General features: G+C 36.2%; 1 protein-coding gene across 8 annotated transcripts in view; it reads right to left on the reverse strand.

Annotated features, from left to right (window-relative positions):
* LOC101406143 (uncharacterized) overlaps positions 1-19,880 on the reverse strand; it is a 65,885-nt gene that overhangs the window by 37,801 nt on the left and 8,204 nt on the right. For 5 of the 8 annotated variants that reach the window (XR_015553490.1, XR_015553488.1, XR_015553487.1 and 2 more), the window contains exon 6: positions 16,734-17,763. Coding sequence is in view for 1 of the 8 variants with exons in the window: in XM_087436275.1 (XP_087292401.1) it covers positions 16,734-16,877; positions 17,626-17,713 (232 nt within the window). In the remaining 7 variants the exon portion in view is untranslated. The remainder of the gene's footprint in view (positions 1-16,733; positions 17,764-19,880) is intronic. The other 3 variants (XR_015553489.1, XM_087436275.1, XR_015553491.1) reach the window with 2 other exon arrangements.

A 19,880-nucleotide genomic window follows, 5' to 3' on the forward strand; every position in this document is an offset into this window, starting at 1 on the left:
ACCAGTAATAGGACATATCAACGTGTCTATTTCCTGATATAATGCACTAAGAAGGACACTTCATCTCTGTCATATTCATGCCAACAATACATAACCTCAGTGTAATCGTGGGAAAACATCAGACAAACCCCAATTGAGGGACATTCTACAAAGTACCTGGCCAGTGCTCTTCAAAAGTGTCGAGGTCATAAAAGACAAAGACTGAGGAACTCTCCCGGATTGGAAGAAGCTAAGGAGACCTAATAACTAAGTGCAATGTGAGATTCTGGACTGGATCCCAGGATGACAGAAAGAAAGATGCTAGAGGGAAAACTGATGAAATTCAAGTAAGGCCTGTAGTTTAATTAACAGTACTGTACCAGTGTCAATTTTCTGGTTTCGATAATTGAACTATGGTTGTATAATTGCTAACAGTAAGAGAAGGTGGATGAAGGGTCTGCTTGAACTCTATGTGCTGTTTTAAAAACATTTCTATAAATCTAACATTATTTTAAATTAGAAGTTTTACTTTATTTTTATTTATTTTATATCTAAAGCAACCACTAAGAAAACTACAAACTACAAAAAAAAATACATAAATAAACCAAGATGGAATCCTAAAATACATTCAAGCAGCCCAGAGGAAGCCAAGAAAAGACAAAGGAATGAGAAACAGAAAATGAACAGAAAAATAATAAAATGGTTTCTTTTGTCAGAAAATGTTTGTACAAAACAAATCTCAACACATTTAAAATAACTGAAATAATATATAGTATGTTTTCCAATCATAATGGAAACAAACTAGAAATTGGCAACAGAATGACAACAGGAAACTCTTCAAACAGACTTAAGTCCTAACAGAGACGGAGATTGGCAGAGTGGATGTAAAAACATGATCCAACTATATACTATCTACAACAAACTCACTTCAAACACAACATAGGTAGGGTGAGTAAAACGATGTACAAAGATATATCTTGCTAACATTAATTGAAAAAAAAAAGCATGAGTGGCTATATGAGTATCAGATAAAGTAGACTTCAGAGCAAAGAAAATTACTAGGGAAAAAGAGGAACATTACATAATAAAAGGATCAATCCACCAAGAAGACTTAGTTATCTGAATTATGTATGCACCAAACAACAGAGTTTCTAAATACCTGAAAGAAAAACTGACAGAACTAAAGGAGAACTAGAAAATTCCACAATTATAGTTGGGGATTTCAATATGCTACTGTCAGCAACTGAGAGAATTACCAGGTAAAAAATTAGCAAAGATATAGAAGAACTGAACCAAACATCAACCAAAAGGATCAAAGTGACATCTAGAGAATACCAAACTATTGCGGAATACCAAATTCTTTTCAAGCATCCATGACACATTCACCTAGCTAAATCATATCCTGGGTCACAAAATAAGCTTCAACACATTTAAAATAACTGAAATAATACAAAGTATGTTTTCCAATCATAATGGAATCAAACTAGAATTTGATAATAGAAAGAAAAATTTTCTAACAGTTGGAAATTAATACACTTATAAGTAATTGATGGGTCACAAAGGAAATCTCAAAGGAAATTATAAACAAACACATAGAATTCAATGAGAATGAAAGCACAGCAAATCAAAATTTGTGGCACACAGCTAAAACAGTGCTGAGAGGGAAATATATAGCACTAAATGCATACAACAGAAGAGAAAAATAATCCCAAAGCAAGCCAAAGGAAGGAAGTAATAAAGATAACATCAGAAATCAATAACATTGAAAACAGAGAACATCAATGACACCGATATCTGGTTCTTCCAAAAAAAAAAAAAAAAAAAAAAACCACAGTAAAATGGATAAATCTGTAGCACGTCTGATAAAGAAAAAAGGACAGAAGGCACACATCACCAATATTAGGAACGAAATTTACCATTATAAATCCTGAAATCATTAAATGAACAATAAAAGAATACTACAAACAACTTTACACTCACAAATTCAACAACTTGGAAAAAATGAACAACTTAAAACCCATTAAATTACCAAAACTCAACCAAAATAAAATAGATAACCTAACAGTCTTATAACTATTAAAGAAAAGGAATGTATAATTTTTTTGGGGGGGTGGGAGGTGAGGAAGATTGTCACTGAGCTAACATCTGTGCCAATCTTCCTCCATTCCAGTACATGGGACGCTGCCAAAGCATGACTTGATGAGCAGTATGTAGGTCTGCCCCCAGGATCTGAAACTCGTGAACCTGGGGCCGGCCCCAGGAATGTATAATTTAAAAGCTCTCAAAAAAGAAATCCCTAAACCCAGACCACTTCACTGGAGAATTTGGTTAAACATTTAAAGAAGAATTAACACCAATGTTACATGATTTCTTCCAGACACTAAAAGAAGAAGGGGTACTTCCTAACTCATTTCATGAGGCCAGTATTACTTTGTTATGAAAAGGAGACAAAGACCCAACAACGACAACAAATAAGAGAGAGAGAGAGAGAGAGAGAGAGAGAGAGAGAGAGAGAGAACTATGAACCAATATGCCTCATGAACTTAGGGGCAAAAACTTTAAACAAAATTAGCAAACAATTCTAACAATGTATAAAAAGACTTATACACCAAGATCAAGTGGGATTTACTCCAGGTATGCAAGGCTGGTTCAACATATGAAAATCAATGTAATCCACCATATCAAGAGGTTAAAGAAGAAAAATCATATGATCAAGCACTCATTTTGATAAAAACTCTCAACAAATTAGGAAAAGAGAGAAACTACTTCAACTACATAAAGAGCATCTACACAAAATCTATAGCTAATATCATACTTAATGGTGACCGACTGAAAGCTTCTCCCCCAGGTTCATGAACAAGGCAAGGAGGTCACCTCTTGCTCCTCTTACTCAACATAGCACTGCAAGTTCTAGCCCCTGCAACGAGGGAGGGAGGGAGGAAGACAAGGCATACAGATGGGAAGAAATAAAACTATCTCTATTCATAGATGACATGATTGTCTACATGGAAAATCCCAAGGAATCCACAAAAAACTTCCTAGAACTAATTAGTGAGTTCAGTAAGGTTACAGGATACAGGTTCAACACACAAAAATAAATCACATTTCTAAGTAAATTTAAATTGGAAGACTCAACATATTAGAGAAGTCAATTCTCTCCAAATCGGTCTATAGGTTTAATGCACTTCCTATCAAAATCCCAGCGAAGTTTTGCCACAGTTGAGCTTATTCTAAAATTTATATGGAAAGGCACAAGTCCTAGAATAGTTAAAACAATATTAAAAGGGAAGAATCAAGTGGGAGGAATAATGCTAAGATTTACTACATTGCTAGAGTAATCAGAAGAGTATGGTATTGGCAGAGGGACACATAGATGGATGGAACAAAATCAGGAACCCAGAAACAGACCCTGTTATGGACTGAACTATGTCCAAAGTTGATACGGACAATTCATTGGTTGAAGTCCTGACCCCCAATGTGACCTTAGAGATAGGGCCTTTAAGGAGGTAACTGAGGTTAAACGAGGTCATAAGAGTAGAGCCCTGATCCAACAGGACTGGTGTCCTTATAAGAAGAGGAAGAAACACCAGGAGTACACACAAACAAAGAAAAGACCATGTGAAGACACAGTGAGAAGGCCGCCACCTGCAAGCCAAGCAGAGAGACCTCAGGAGAAACCAACCCTGCTGACACTTGATCTTGGACTTCTAGGCTCCAGAACTGTGAGAAAATTAATTTCTGTTGTTTAAGCCACCCAGTCTGTGGCATTTTGTTATGGTGGCCCTAGCAGACAAATATGTCCAACTTTTAAAAATTTATTTATTTATTTATTTTTATTGAAGTATAGTTGATATATAATAGTGTATTAGTTTCAGGTGTACAACATAGTGATTTGACAAATATGCCCAACTTTTTACAAAGGTGTAAAGATAATTCAATGGAGAAAGGGTAGCCTTTTCAACAAATGGTGCAGGAGCAATTGAATATCTTTTGATTAAAAAAAAAAAAAAAAAGAACCTAAACCTCATACCTCATACAAATTAACACATAGGGAATCACAGACTTATATGTAAAACTATAAATCTTATTTAAAAAAATAGGGGAAAATCTTCTGGTTCCAGGGCTGGCAAAGAACTTGACACCAACAGCATGATTCATAAAAGGAAAAACTGGACCCTATCAAAATTAAAAACTTTTGATCTGCTAAAGACTCTGTTAAAAGGATGAAAAGACAAACTACAGACTGGGAGAAAATATCTCCAAACCATATATTCAACAAAGCACTAGTATCTGGAATATATAAAAAAATTCTCAAAACTCAACAGTGAAAAAAATCAGACAATCCAATTAGAAAATGGGCAAGAGATGCAAAAGACAGAAGAGACATTTCACTAAAGAAAATGTACAGATGGCAAACACACACATGAAAAAGATGTTCAACCTCATTAGCCATTAGAAAAATGCAGATTAAAACCACAATGAGATAGCAATACACACCTCTCAGACTGTGAACACATCTAAAAGAAAAAATAATGACAACAGCAAATGCTGGTGAGAATGAAGAGAAATTAGATCATTCCTACATTGCTGGTGGGAATATACAACAGCATGGTCACTCCGGAAAACAGGTTGGAAGTTTCTTTAAAAACTAAACATGCAACTACCATATGGCCCAATGGCACTCCTGGGTATTTGTCTCAGGGAGATGGAAATTTATACTCAGACAGAAACCTGTATACGAATATTTATAGCACCTTTGCTTATAATAGCCAACAACTGGTAACAACCGAGATGTCTTTTATCAGGTGGATGGTTAAACAAACTATATGGTACATTCAAACCATGGAATACTACTCAGTAATAAAACAAAACAACAAAAAACTCTATGGACATATGCAACAACGTGAATAAATCTCCAGAAAATTAATCATGCTGAGTAAAAAAAAGCCAATCCCCAAAGGTTACATATTGTATGATTCCATTTGTATATTATTTGTTGAAATGACAAAATTATGGAAATGGAGAATAGATTTAGTGATCATCAGGGACTAAGAAGGGAAGGCAATAGGAGGTAAGCAGATGTGGTTATAAAAGGGCTATAAGACAGATCCTTGAGGTGATGGAACTGTTCTGAATCTTGACTATGGTGGTGGTCACATGAATCTACATACGTGACAAAATTGTGCAGGAGAGAAAGACAAATCCTCTACCCTCTGGGTCCTTCTGGTTGGGCTATGAATTAAATTGACATGAGACAGAATAACAGGAGAAAATCAAACAAAGCTTTATAACACGTATACATGGGAGAGGAAAACTGAGCAACTCACCAAAATGGCAGAGGCTCTCATGTTAAATACCATCTTCAGCTAAAGACAAAGGAGGGTGTTGGGGGTAGTGGTCTGGGACTTCAAAGGGGAGGAAGGCAATTCACATGGAAATGGAAAAGCAAATGTTTGGGAAACAGAACTTTGATAGGAACAGGCTTAGCAAAGACCCTCCCAGTCTATCGATACCCAGAGTTATCTATGGTGATGGCCTATCTTGGGGACAGGGCTTCTATCTTAAATTTCTTTTAGGCAGTTAGTGGGGGGGAGGCAGTTCAAAGTTTCTTTCAGAGTCTTTTGTTCTTGAAAATAATTAAGGTAAAGAGACATATTTTGAGGTGGCCAATGCTGACCCCCCACAATTGCATAGAACTAAAAACACACACACACACTCACACAGTGTGAGTACATGTAAAACTGGTGACATCTGAACATGGCTGAAGGACTACATCAACGCCAATTGCATAACCATGTTGTACTATGGTTATGCAGGATGTAACCACTGGGGGAAAATGGGTAAAGAGTATAGAGGATATTTACTGTTTCTTACAACTGCATGTGAATCCACAATTATCTCAAAATAAAAGGTTTAAAAATGTGTTCTAATCACTTAGAATTATTTTACACTTATTGAAAGAGTTTTTCTTAATTTATTTGGACATTTAAAGATCTATACATCACTTTCATAAAAACTAAAACACATAAAACATAAATCAAGGCATTAGATTGCCCAATGGCCACATAGCACGCCAATGCTTGTATACACGCCCCTCTGCAATGTGACTTGACCATTCTTCCCAGAGAGCCTGTTTCTCCAACCCTTGAATTTGGAGTTGGCCAGGTAACTTGCTTTGTGCAATGGGATATTACCAAACACAATGCAAACAAAGGCTTAAAAAGTACCGCACCTCTATCCTTGCTCTTCTTTGCTCTTAGGAACTCTTCCACAGCCATGTGAACGAGCCCAGGCTAGTCTGTGAGATGAGGAGTGACACACAAACCAGTTATCTCCATCTCCTCTGATAAGAGCCTGCACCAACAACCCAACAACCAGACATGTGAGAGAAGGCACTCTAGAACAACCTACCTCCAGCCAACCTACCAAAATCAACCAGAAAACCCATAAACTCATGAGCAGTTACAACTCAGCTGTTGTTTTACTAAGTTTTGGGGTGCTTGTTAAACAGCAAAAACTGATACAATTGGTTAAGGTATTCCTAAGGCTTCTTCACATTCAGAATCCAACTCTCCTGAACCAGCTTTTCAACTCGGAGTTGTCAGTGGTCATGCTTTTCTACACATTATCAAGAACGTTCATGATTCACATTTCTTAAGAGTGCTCCACTATGGTTTTTTCTGACACTCCTTCTGCAAGTGTGGATGCACATACACAACAGGCAATGACAACGACCTCTTCACTGATGCCGGACTACCATGATAAGATGTATCATGATTTCAGAGATATTAAAATGCTGCAAAACGAAAGTATGTCATATTCAATGAAATACAGTTAAAGAGATGTGTATGAAGTAAAAAAATGGAAGTTGTTCTCTAATCCACACCCCCCAACAACTTCTACTCACATCTTCCAAGGCTAATCACTGCTAACATTTTGGTGTTCTAGTCCTTCTTCTATATGCATATGTATTTTTTTTTTTCTAGTCCTTCTTCTATATGCATATGTATTTTTTTTTAACAAGACAAATTATTGTTTTAAAAAGCTTTTTGGGGGACTGGCCCAGTGGCGCAGTGGTTAAGTTCACATGCTCCGCTTCAGTGGCTGGGGGTTAGCAGTTTCAGATCCCGGGCGTGGACCTACGCACCACTTATCAAGCCATGCTGTGGCCACATCCCATATAAAGTAGAGGAAGATGGGCATGGATGTTGGCCCAGGGCTAGTCTTCCTCAGCAAAAAGAGGAGGATTGGCAACAGATGTTAGCTCAGGGCTAATCCTCCTCACAAAAAAATAAAAACTAATAAATTTTAAAAAGGTTTTTTTGAATCCCATTCAGAATTCTCTATGGCTCTCAACAGCTTATCCCATCAAGCATGTCTGTTACTCCTTTGCTTTTTTTTTTCAAAGGCAATATGCACCTGGGAGTGGGAATGGAGGAAATGCAATATAGAGAGGTAAAAAATAAAAAATTAAAGCCTCACTTTTCTTTTTTTTGCTGAGGAACATTCGTTCTGAGCTAATATCTGTTGCCAATCTTCCTCCTTTATTTGCTTGAGGAAGATCAGACCTGAGCTAACATCTGTGCCAATCTTCCTCTTTTTTTTTTTTTTTGTGAGGAAGACTGGCCCTGAGCTAACATCTGAGCCAATCTTCCTCTATTTCGTATAGCCACATATACAAAATACAGGAAGCCACATATACAAAATAGAGGAAGATTTTGTATTTCAAGATTTCACCACCACAGCATGGCTCAACGAGTGCTGTGCAGGTCCACGCACAGGATCCAAACCTGCGAACTCCCAGCCAATGAAGTAGAATGCACAAACTTAACCACTACACCACAGGGCTGGCCACTAAAGCCTCACTTTGCTAAAGGTCTTTTCTGTACAGTCAAACACTGTTAACAGTTTCATGTGACAATTATTCTATAAAAAATCCAATATGGCTAACATCGTAAAATAAAAAACAGGTCAGGGCAGGTTTAAACTTCCAATACCTTTGAAAGAGAGTATGTTAGAGCTAAAAAATAAGGTCTGTAGTACTGGAAACACAATAAATGAAGGTGATAACTGCTCTCAAAAATCCAAGGGTGACTTCTAGATTGAGATTTTTTTGTTGTTGTTTGTTAGTTATTAGTATCCTTACATGTACTAAGATATAACAAGAAAGAAAATTTTTCAAGTGAAACCATTGAAAAAAATAGCCATGTTCACACAAGCTCAACAATTAATTTATTAAATCATTAATAGACATTGGTCTGAAGACCAACCATCTCTGACACACATGAAGTTCTAATGGGGTAGATGGGCATCGCAATTATGACTATGCTATATAAGGAGAATAGAGCATCTAAAAAAGGGCATAGGTAATCTTATTTCTTATTACTCTTGCTCTAGATGAGAGATAAACAATCTTTTAATTTAGAATGCTCCAGGAGGACATAATGAATAGATCCTTCCTGGAGGAGTCAATGAATGAAGGAGAGCCAAGTGGTACTGGCAAGTATAAAACAAAGGGGGAGAGAGAGAGAGCTAGAGAGGATACTCTACAGAAAGTAAGTTTCAGAGAGATCAAACAGGAAAAGGCTAACAGATCTGACTATGTACAAATTAAAATCTCTGTTGGTTAAAGACATTTCTAAACAGTTCAAAGATAAGTGGCAAGGACTTCTAGTTAAAACGTAGCAGATTGAACCCACACTTTTTAAATCTCCACTCCCTTGTGATACCTACTAAATGGCAGTAAAAAGAATAAAAAGTATAAAAGCACAAAGACAAAGAGAACAACAGACAGGTGATATCAGCAAAACTTGAGAAGGAGGAAAGTGGACACATGAGTAGGAACTGATTTAGCAGAGTCGAAGATGCTAAAACCAAATACCTGTAGATGGGGAAGACAATAAGAAGCAAACAGACTTCAAAGGCTTCAGGAATTAGAGGCACCACATACCACTGAAATTAGGAGTGGGGATAAGGGACAAAAAACAGGATTAATCAAAACTGGTTTAGGGAATAGTTAGATCTCCCATGTCCCATCTTCCACCTGCACCTCTAGACGACTACACTATCCATTCCCAAAGAAGATGGGCAGTTTACTTTTGGGAGAAATTAAAATGCAAAAAAGGAATAAATCATTGAACTGAAAAGAGGGGGATTAAGTGAAAGTCTGTACGCCGAATGGTGAGACACCCCCCTATCCCCTCCCCTATACAGTTCTCAGCACAGCCAAGGCCTAGAGCCCCAAGTCAGTGGTTGGAAGATTTCTCACTGGAGAGACTCAATGAAAAGAACTATGAATATGGAGTTGTGATGGTCTCCACATTGGCTTCTTCCCAACTCCTCTGAAACGAAGCCCACCAAGTTGACAAGTCTCATCATGCACACAAATCCAATAAACAGTGTTTCATGGTCTTGAACTCTAAAGTATGAACAAACATCCAAAGAACAGGAGACGTTTTAGGAAAGCCTCTAAAATAAGTGACAAACACCTTAGCAGAAACTGACATCCACCTATCAAAATCCACTTTCCTTTTTTGCTGAGGAAGATTCACCCTGAACTGACATCCATGCCAATCTTTCTCTATTTTGTAGAGAAAACGAGTGGTGTAGGTCCACACCCGGGAACCAAACCTGGGCTGCCGAAATAGAGTATGCTGAACTTAACCACTAGGCCACAGGGCCGGCCCCTCCATTTTCCATTTTTATCAAAGTAGAAGAATTAAAAACCTGTTATGTCGCTGTTCAGCAACATTACATTTTCCAGCCCCCCGTATGGCATGGCCATACGATTACATTTTCACCAATGGAACATGAACAGAAGTGATGTGTGACGTTTTCAAGCCAGAGCCTTTAAGACAGTGGAATTGCTTACACTGTACCCTCCTTTCCCCTTCTTGCAAGCCTGAGCACAATGCTCCTGTGTTTCATCTTTAATGACGTACATGAGGAAAACATCTTATGGGAGGGAAGACAGAATGGAAGAAACCTGGATCCTTGGATAACTGTGTGCAGCACAACTGCTTCCTGATCCGGAACTTGAACCATTATATCAAATAAATTTCTATCCTGTTAACAATTGCACTTATGGGGTTTCAACAAAACAGCAGCCAGCGTTAACCTAATACAAACTCCAAAACAAAAAGAAACTTTGAGGAAGCTAAAAGAATGTGGGTAGCAGAAGAAAATCAATCTAATATGAAGACTAACAGCAACAATTTTTAAAAAGGTGGGAGAGGTTAGAAGTTAAAAATATGATATTAGAAACAAAAAAACCAAGAGAAAGTTGTAAGATAAAGTTGAGGAATGTTCCCAGAGCATAGAACAAAAGAGATAGAGAAGAGAGATTAAGAGGCCTAAATTATCAAATAAATAATAAAAGAAAATTTCTCCAGAACGGAAGAATAAAGTTGCCAGGTTAAAGGCCTCAATGGTGCCTAGAACAATGATTTTAAACAAATAAAATCCCTTACTAAGGATTTCATTGTTCTGAAACTTATAAATATTATAGTCATACTAATGTAAATAATCAATACAGATCAAAAACTGTGATATACCTATATTGAGAGGATGAGGGGAAGATACACACACTAGATAATATCTAAAATGGATAACAGAATTAAGCACATAATTTAGAAATGTAAAAAATAAAATAGAGCTACAAGATTGAAAGAGGTTGGCTCTGAGAACAGGCCTGATTAGGTAACAAAAAGAATTGCTTTATATTAAACTATAAGTTTACTACGATTTAAAAAAATCAATTTAAAAAGAAAGAAAAGAGGCAGTTGTGAGACAATATTTCCAACTATGTACCAGTTGAAGTACTAAAGTCTATAATATATCAAGTTCCTACAAACTGATAAAACAACTCAACAGAAAGTCAAAGGATATGAAGACATAAGTCACAGAACAAATACAAAATAGCCAGTAAACATACAAAAAGATGCACAATCTGGTTAGCAATCCAGGAAATGCAAATAAAAACACCAATGATACCACTTTTTGCCCTGAATATTTGAAAGATTAATAAATATTCAACATTAGGTAAGGTGTGGAGAAATAGGATTTTCATATAGTTGGTTGGATGGTGAACTGCCTATCTTTTTAGAAGAGAATGTGTCAATGCTTATTGCAATGTAAAATATACCTATTGTTTGACCCTTCTAGGAACTAAAAGTACTCAAACATGTACAGAAGGACAGATATAAAAGGTTTCACTACAGCTCCATGCATCAATAGAAAAATGTTAAAATAAATTACAGTGCATTCATGCAATGGCATACTATAGAACTATTAAATATAAAGTAGTTCTATTTTATAGAACTATAAAACAAATAGAATAAAGTTGATCTCTATGTACTGACAAGAAAATGTTTTCAAGACATATTGCTAAATGAAAAAAAACTGGCGCAGGACAATACATGTATAGTATGGGCCCGCACAGGTCAAAACGAAACAACAGATAAACGTGTAAGTGCCATTTAAAGCGGACTGAGAGGACACCTATCAAACTACAGACAATGGTTGTTTCAGGAAAAGGGAAGAGAAGTGAGGGGTAAAGTATACTCTCTATTCTTTCGTATTATTTGACTTTTTGCAAGTAAATTTTCATATATTTATCTATGCAATTTAAAATACTTTTTAATAAACAAAAGAAACATAATAAAGACAAAATAAGAGTGGAAAATTAAATACAAGAAGGAAATTCCATATGTTATACAATCAACTAAGGTGACACAGGTTAATTCTGTGTCTAACTCAGCTTTAAATATTACTGAATGCAATTTAATATTACTAAATACAGCTAAAAATATGGTCCAATACCAGTTAATAGCAATGACCAATTATTTTTGACAAGGGTATATTATAGCACAGAAGCAAATTCAGTCACTTTCATTTTGAATTGTCTCCACTTCTGTGTATTGTCAAATCTATTATTTCTTGTCCTGTCAGTACTTTGAGGCTTTTGTTCATAGGTCATCATCTCATCTAAAACTATCAACAGATACCTAATAATCTTTATACTTGCCCTAATTTTCTCCACACTATACCTCCCCACAAAACAATAGAGCCCTCTTTAGAAGTTTATAATTCTGAACTTTCCTAACTATTCTTGCTAGCTTATGTTCTAGATACCATAGCAGAGGATGGCACATTAGAACTGAAAAAGTTTAAACCAACTGAAGAATAAAAACAAAAGTGTGATTAACATCCCTGAATGAGCTTTCTTGCCCACTGAAGCCACTACATTGAGAATTACTCTTGGAAAGCATTTCCAAAACATCCTTAATTTGGTGGCATATATATGGCTAATGGATATTCAAGAGCAAGACTCTGTTAATTGGGTAGTGGTAAAATGTGATTAAATTTAATTAAAGTCAAAGCTAAAATAAAAGTGATTTTATTATCAATCCAACATATAACAAATAGTACAAAATCTAAGTGAGAACAGTTCCAACTAATGGCTCCTGTAAATCTCCACGCTGGCAAAGCACAACAGAAGGGGCAAACCAGTTCTTAAAACACAAACTGAAAAAAAACTACTTTGAATTGGAAAAATAGTTTATACATTTTAAGTGGCAAAACAACAAATCATAATTTTTTATATAATGAATAAACAACACTGGGAAGTAAATTGTAAACATAGGACGTGTTATTGTGTCATTTTCAGAATTATGTTGCAAAACTGACACAAACCCCTAAAAATAAAACGTCTTTCCCAAAAAGTATCAAAGTAAATCTTCATGAAGCTAATTATTAATCTTAAAATTTAAGTATAACAAATATAAAAGTAAGCTACTGAACTGTTGAGGCTCCAGGTTCTGCTGCCAGTCTGTAAGGATCCAGAAGTTCCTAAGTGTGTGTTGAGGGGAGTGATCAGGGTGACAAAGTGTCCACAGTTCCTTTCCTGTTTTTCATTCAGATAACAATTGCCTTAAGGAGCTGGAAGTGAGATATCTCCCTTTCCAACTCTGAAGCATCAATAACATGTACAGTGTATATGGATACTTGTCACATTTATCTTCCCAACCTGACCAAAAAACATGTGTTTTTCCTCTTTTAGAAATTAAACTTTCTCAAAAACCAAGTCAAATTTAAGATAAATTCCCTTGGAGTTTGGACACTCAAGATTTTGATGAACTTGAAGTGTTTTACTGTTGATGACAATGTACCACCAATTCATGCTTTCCTATTACCCTATATTTGGTGGTTCCCAGAATATACATAATATCCTCACTAATATTTTAAGATTTAAAAGTGTTAGAGTACAGAACAGAAAACAGTTACAGTAGCAAATCCCCTCACAATACTGTTGCTGTAGAAACAGGGATGATGATGGTGATGATAATCTCTAATTGTATAATCTCACTTGTTCCGCAGAAGCAGCTCATAAAATAAGTTCTATTATTATTCTCATCATTTTATAGATGGGGAAGTGAGGCTCAAGAGATTAAGTTTATAACTCAGAAACCTGAACTCCTAACCACTATACACTTCATTGTCTTTCCTAAATGAAGTCAGTTATTTTACCTCAATACTGGGTTTTAAAATCACGTTTTTAAACATGAGGACTTGGGACACCCAAAAGTTTCATCAAATAGGAAATCTTCCTTTAATATCAGACATGTATTTTTTTAGCTTTTGGCTCCTTTTAAATTCTCTGATCACACAGGAGGGGAAAGGAATTAACATTTATTCATATGCATTTATGCCAAGAACTGTGCTGAGCAACTCAATAACTTTATCTTATTTAATTCTTATATTCATCCAATGAGGTATCTTTAATTTTACAGATAAGGAAACTAAGGCTCAGGCAGTTAAATAATTTCCTCAAAGGCAAATGGCTAATAATTGACAGAGCTGGGATCTGCACTCAGGTTTGCACAACTAAAAAGTCCTTGGGTTTCTTTTTAACCTTACCCTGATACCTTCCAGAGTACAGAAACCATAATACTTTAAGAAATATACATATTATATAGTAGATGAAACACAGCATACTATATCACTGCATATACCATACAAATATACAAAACATTAAGAATTTGTTAAAGGATTTGTAAGTCTCTAAAGTTTTCCTATACAAAGTAATACTTTATGAAGATATAAGACTAAATATTTCTGACATTATAGTTTCCATTCCATTTATTAATCCAAACAAATGAAAAGTTATCAAAAATTAAAATATGGACTACATTTTCCTAAGACTTATTGAGGTGTTTGCAATTTCTAGTTAATCTTACCATAAAAGTAAACAAATCTCTTCTAACTGAAAATACATCTATAAAATTCAATGAAAATGTTTAGCTGATGAAAACATGGGTGTCATAAAAAATTAATAGCATACTAACACTGTTTTCCTTTCCTTGATTGAGAAAGAGGTAACATTTCCAGAAAAATCTCCAGAAAAGTAGATAATATTTTATTACCACGTGAAAGCATCTAAGGTATGCAACCAAAGCATTTCAAAGCCTCCTAAAATTATTGCTTTGAGTGGCTTTGAGTACAAGAAACTTGCACCTCGTTAACTCAATGGTTTTATGAATAAAAGATACCGGCATAAGACTTTAAAGGTCGTAGTGTTCTCCAAAACTGAAGTATAATCTCGTACCCAGTATTTAATGTATCAGAAGATTTACCACGTAATCTCCTGCTTAGCAACTAGAAAACTGTCATCATTTGCAGTTCTCATCACTTTTATATCATAGAAATTCATGATGCATTCCTGTCATATAATTTTACTTTTTCATTTTCCTCATCAAACGTCTAGAATTAAGTGAAATCCCAACGTTCTTTTTAAAAACACTGTCAAATTGCAACAAAAAGAATAAAGTATCTAGGAATAAATTTAACCAAGGAGGTCAAAGACCTATAAAATGAAAACTATAAGACATTATTGAAAGAAATCGATGAAGACATAAAGAAATGGAAACATATCTCATGCACATGGATTGGAAGAATAAACATAGTTAAAATGTCCACACTACCTAAAGCAATCTACAGAGTCAACGCAATCCCAATGAGAATCCCAATGACATTCTTCATATAAACAGAACAAAGAATCCTAAAATTCATATGGGGCAATGAAAGACCCCGAATAGCTAAAGCAATCCTGAGAAAAAAGAACAAAGCTGGAAGCATCACAATCCCTGACTTCATAAAACTCCTAGAAGAAAATATACGCAGTACACTCTTTGACATCAGTCTTAAAAGGATCTTTTCAAATACCATGTCTACTTGGGCAAGGGAAACAAAAGAAAAAATAAACAAATGGGACTATATAAGACTAAAGAGCTTCTGCAAGGCAAAAGAAACCAGGAACAAAACGAAAAGACAACCCACCAACTGGGGGAAAATATTTGCAAATCATTTATCTGACAAGGGGTTAATCTCCAAAATATATAAAGAACTCATACACTAGACAACAAAAAGAACAAACAACCCATACAGTAGACAACAAAAAGAACAAACAACCCAATCACAAAATGGGCAGAGGATATGAACAGGTATTTTTCCAAAGAAGATACACAGATGGCCAATAGGCACATGAAAAGATGTTCAACATCACTAATCATTAGGGAAATGCAAATCAAAATTACAATGAGATATCATCTTACTCCTGTTAGAATGGCTATAATAACCAAGACAAAAAACAACAAATGTTGGAGAGGCTGTGTTTGAACAAAGGGAACCCTCCCCACACTGCTGGTGGGAATGCAAACTGGTGCTGCCACTATGGAAAACAGTATGGAGATTTCTCAAAAAAGTAAAAATAGAAATACCATACACCCAGCTATCCCACTACTGGGTATTTATCTAAAGAACTTGAAAGCAACAATTCACCGAGATTTATCCACCCCTGTGTTCATTGCAGCACTATTTACAATAGCCAAGATGCAGAAGCAACCCAAGTTGCTTCTGATGAATGGATAAAGAAGATGTGGTACACACACACACACACGCACACACACAATGGAATACTACTCAGCCATAAAAAAAGACAAAATCGTCCCATTTGCAACAACATAGATGGAACTTGCAGGTTTTATGTTAAGCAAAATAAGCCATACAGACAAAGACAAACACCATATGATTTCACTCATATGTGGAAGATAAACAAACACATGGACAAAGAGAACAGATTAGTGGGGGCTGGCCCCATGGCTTAGCAGTTAAGTACATGCGCTCCGCTACTGGCGGCCAGGGTTCAGATCCGGGGCATGCACCGACGCACTGCTTGTCCGGCCATGCCAAGGCGGCATCCCACATACAGCAACAAGAAGGATGTGCAACTATGACATACAACTATCTACTGGGGCTTTGGGGAGAAAAAGGGGAAAAAAAAAGGAGGATGATTGGCAATAGATGTTAGCTCAGGGCCAGTCTTCCTCAGCAAAAAGAGGAGGATTGGCATGGATGTTAGCTTAGGGCTGATCTTCCTCATAAAAAAAAAAAGAACAGATTAGTGGTTACCAGAGGGGAAGGGGGTTGGGGGTTGGGCATAAGGGCTAAAGAAGCACATATATATGATGACTGACAAATAATAACGTACAACTGAAATTTCACCATGTTATAAACTATTATGACCTCAATAAAATGAAAACAACAACAAGAAACACTGTCAGATTTCTTTTAGGACACCACAAAGATGTTTACACAAAGTTTCGAAATTCATGTAAATATCTAGACTCTATAATTGAACACCTGCCCAATTTACTCTCAATCACAGAATTTTACAAAGGTCTGAAGTTAAGACTTACCTGCTTCATTGTTATCTGGGAACTCCCACAGTTTCCCCTCTTTCGTCCACTGGATCATCTGTTCAAAACCACGCTGAAAGGGCTGTTCATTTACTACGGCTAACTGCTTAGCAAATTCCACATCCCACAGTGAAGGTGCTGTCTCTGCATAATAAAAACATTCCAAATAAGCACAAGTCAATGTAAATATCTTTATTTCTAAAAATGTTACGATCAACTCTGAATTGGTAATACATTTTCAGACCTTGAAGCTCATAATTGAACAGTATATAATGAAAGGTCACTCTCTAAGAGCTAAAGCTGAAACAAAAATGATATATAAAGACTACAACTACAACAATTGCAAGCCTTAACTTTTGTTTTACTATAATGTTAGGTAATCAACCCCTAAAGTCTCACTGTCCCCTCTACTGGAAAGGAAAAAAGAAATGCCTATTTTGTTTAAGGATGTTTAAATGAATGTGAATGTGAATGAATGTGAGTATTTTTTATACAATATGTCACTTTGATTTTTCAAGTCCCGCCTGTTTATTTTTAGTCTGTCAATATAAGTCATTAATGTACTACTAAGACCAAAGAAGTTAAATTAACATAATTTAATAACAATGATGATATTACTACTACTAATGGATACTGAGCTCTTACTCTATGCTAAATGCTTATGCATTAGTTCATTTAATCTTTCACAACCAACTCTATGAGTAAGGTAATATAATGTTAGCTTATAGCTTCCATCATATTACCTTTCAATCATTTATTTGCTTTGGGAATTTAAGACATCTTTCAAGAATAAGTCATATTCCCACTAGTCATTGATGGTGGAAATGGAAAATGGTACAACCACTTTGGAAAACAGTTTGGCAGTTTCTGAAAAAGTTAAGAATACACTTACCATACAACAATTTTACTCCCACATATTTACCCAGAAGAAAACATATGTCCACACAAAGACTTGTACATGAAAGTTCATGTGTGACCATGCCTCACCACACACTGACTGCTGGATATTGAGTATGTTGGCCTAGAACATCTGACATAGAGGAAAGATCACAGCAGTTAGGCCTAATTAGCCACATTTACAGAGTAATCATATCAGGAAAATAACTTATCATGGTCATTTTCTTAATTTATTCAGTGAACACTGATCAACTTATGTCTTTCCATGATCATCATCACCACTGGTAACAGCTGCAACTATTGAATGTCCAGTGTTCCAGGCACTGTGCCTGATACTTTAACTACATTACCTCATTTAATCTTTGAGATGTATGTATTAGCCCCATTTTATAGGTGGGGAAAGGGAGACTCAGAGAGGTTAGTACAGCAGAATCTGAATTTGAGTAGTCCAGATCTACCCACCACCAAAACTCTTTCCACTAATATACGGCCTCTCAGCTCTAAATTACTCCAGGATAAGCAGTAGGGTCTATGACTATATCCCTTGCAGCAGTGGTAAGAACTTAGTGGTGAGGAAAATGTGGGAATCACGGGACAGAAAAACTCATTCATTCAGTCAATAAATAATTATTGAAAGCCAAATATATGCCAGGTATTATTTTCACTTTCAGCATTTTACAGATGGGGAAACAGACTGATGGGTCTGTGAAAGTTGCCCCAGGCACAGAATTAGTCAGTGGCACAGCGCTGGGATTCTGAGGGAGGCCAAGGTGACTCCAAAGCCAGGGCTCTGTGACTCACACCTCTCCGGCTCTAACTGAAGGAATCGGTCCAAGGCATGTTTCTGGTGACCAGTCCAGGCCTGGAGTGTCTCAGGCTTCCCCAGGTCAGAGGAGGGTGAACAACCTGGTAGCTCACTATTGCTTCCCCTTTTTCTAGAGCCCTTTAGTCAGCCTTTTTTTTTTTCCCCTTTTTCTCCCCAAAGCCCCAGTAGATAGTTGTACGTCACAATTGCACATCCTTCTAGTTGCTGTATGTGGGATGCCTCCTCAGCATGGCCGGACAAGTGGTGCGTCGGTGCGCGCCCGGGATGCAAACCCGGGCCACCAGTAGCAGAGCGCGCACACTTAACCACTAAGCCACGGGGCCGGCCCTAGTCAGCTTTTTAGTACAGTCATTACATGCACATAAACCCCTTTCCTACTTTTTTAGCTTCTCCCTTGTCACCTTCTAATTTTTAGTGACAGTTAATATCACTAAAAATCAAAGTATGATATAGCATCCCAATATAGTTGCATGGAATGATTTCAAAGAAGACTGAAGTTAAATATTCTCGAGAAATCTTAAGTAAAAATCCAAGTACACATTCTGTTTTATTCAGTAATGTGTCACACATATAAAAGCACTTTAGTAATTCAAATAATCTTCCAAAGTTATTGTAACCTCTTGAACTTCCTTTGTTAACTACCGACCATTTTTTCCAATCTTCCTGTACAATTAGTAATTTAATACCCAGAAGGAGCTAACTCAAGTTGCTGAGATTATACTTAAAACATAATCCATGGAATACACAACACATTGAAAATACTCCAATTGTGAGCATATCCTGCTATAAAAGATGGGTTAGTTTTTCTCAGACCATGCTAAATATCTGGTTCCCCCTCCCCAACTATCACTTCATGGACTTGAAAGAGAGAACGAACAGAAATTTTATGTAAATACAGACAGCTTTCTATTATAAAACAACTACGTAAGGCATGGCTTAGCATCTCTAAGAACTGCAAATTACCAAATTCAAATCACCACAAATAATCTACTACTTTAAGGTATTATAATGGATTTCTTTCTTTTTTTGATGGTGGGTTATTTCTCTAAGGTATGAAGAAAGATGATTATATAAAGAAATATAAAGGGTATATGAATATACATCATAGGCACATAATCAGAATCAGAATGAAAAATAATGCTTCTCTACAAAATGTTCGTTTGTTCAGAATTCAGTCAGCTCCGCTTATTCTAAACCAGGAGACCTATTCATTGTGGGTAAATGCGAGGCAGGGCCCATTTTGATTTACGGTATAGAAAAGTGTAGGACTGCTGAACCCAGAACATCCTTCCCTCTCTAAGAAATGGTACACAGTGAGTGAGAAGATAGATATAAAATGCATCCATAATGCTCAGACATTGATCAGATCAGATTGATCAGATAAAGTAAATCTACAGTTAAACAACAAAACCAAACAGACTGCA

The sequence above is a fragment of the Ceratotherium simum genome, chromosome 10, assembly GCF_057802395.1.
Source record: "Ceratotherium simum simum isolate JZ-2026a chromosome 10, ASM5780239v1, whole genome shotgun sequence".
Lineage (NCBI taxonomy): Eukaryota > Metazoa > Chordata > Mammalia > Perissodactyla > Rhinocerotidae > Ceratotherium > Ceratotherium simum.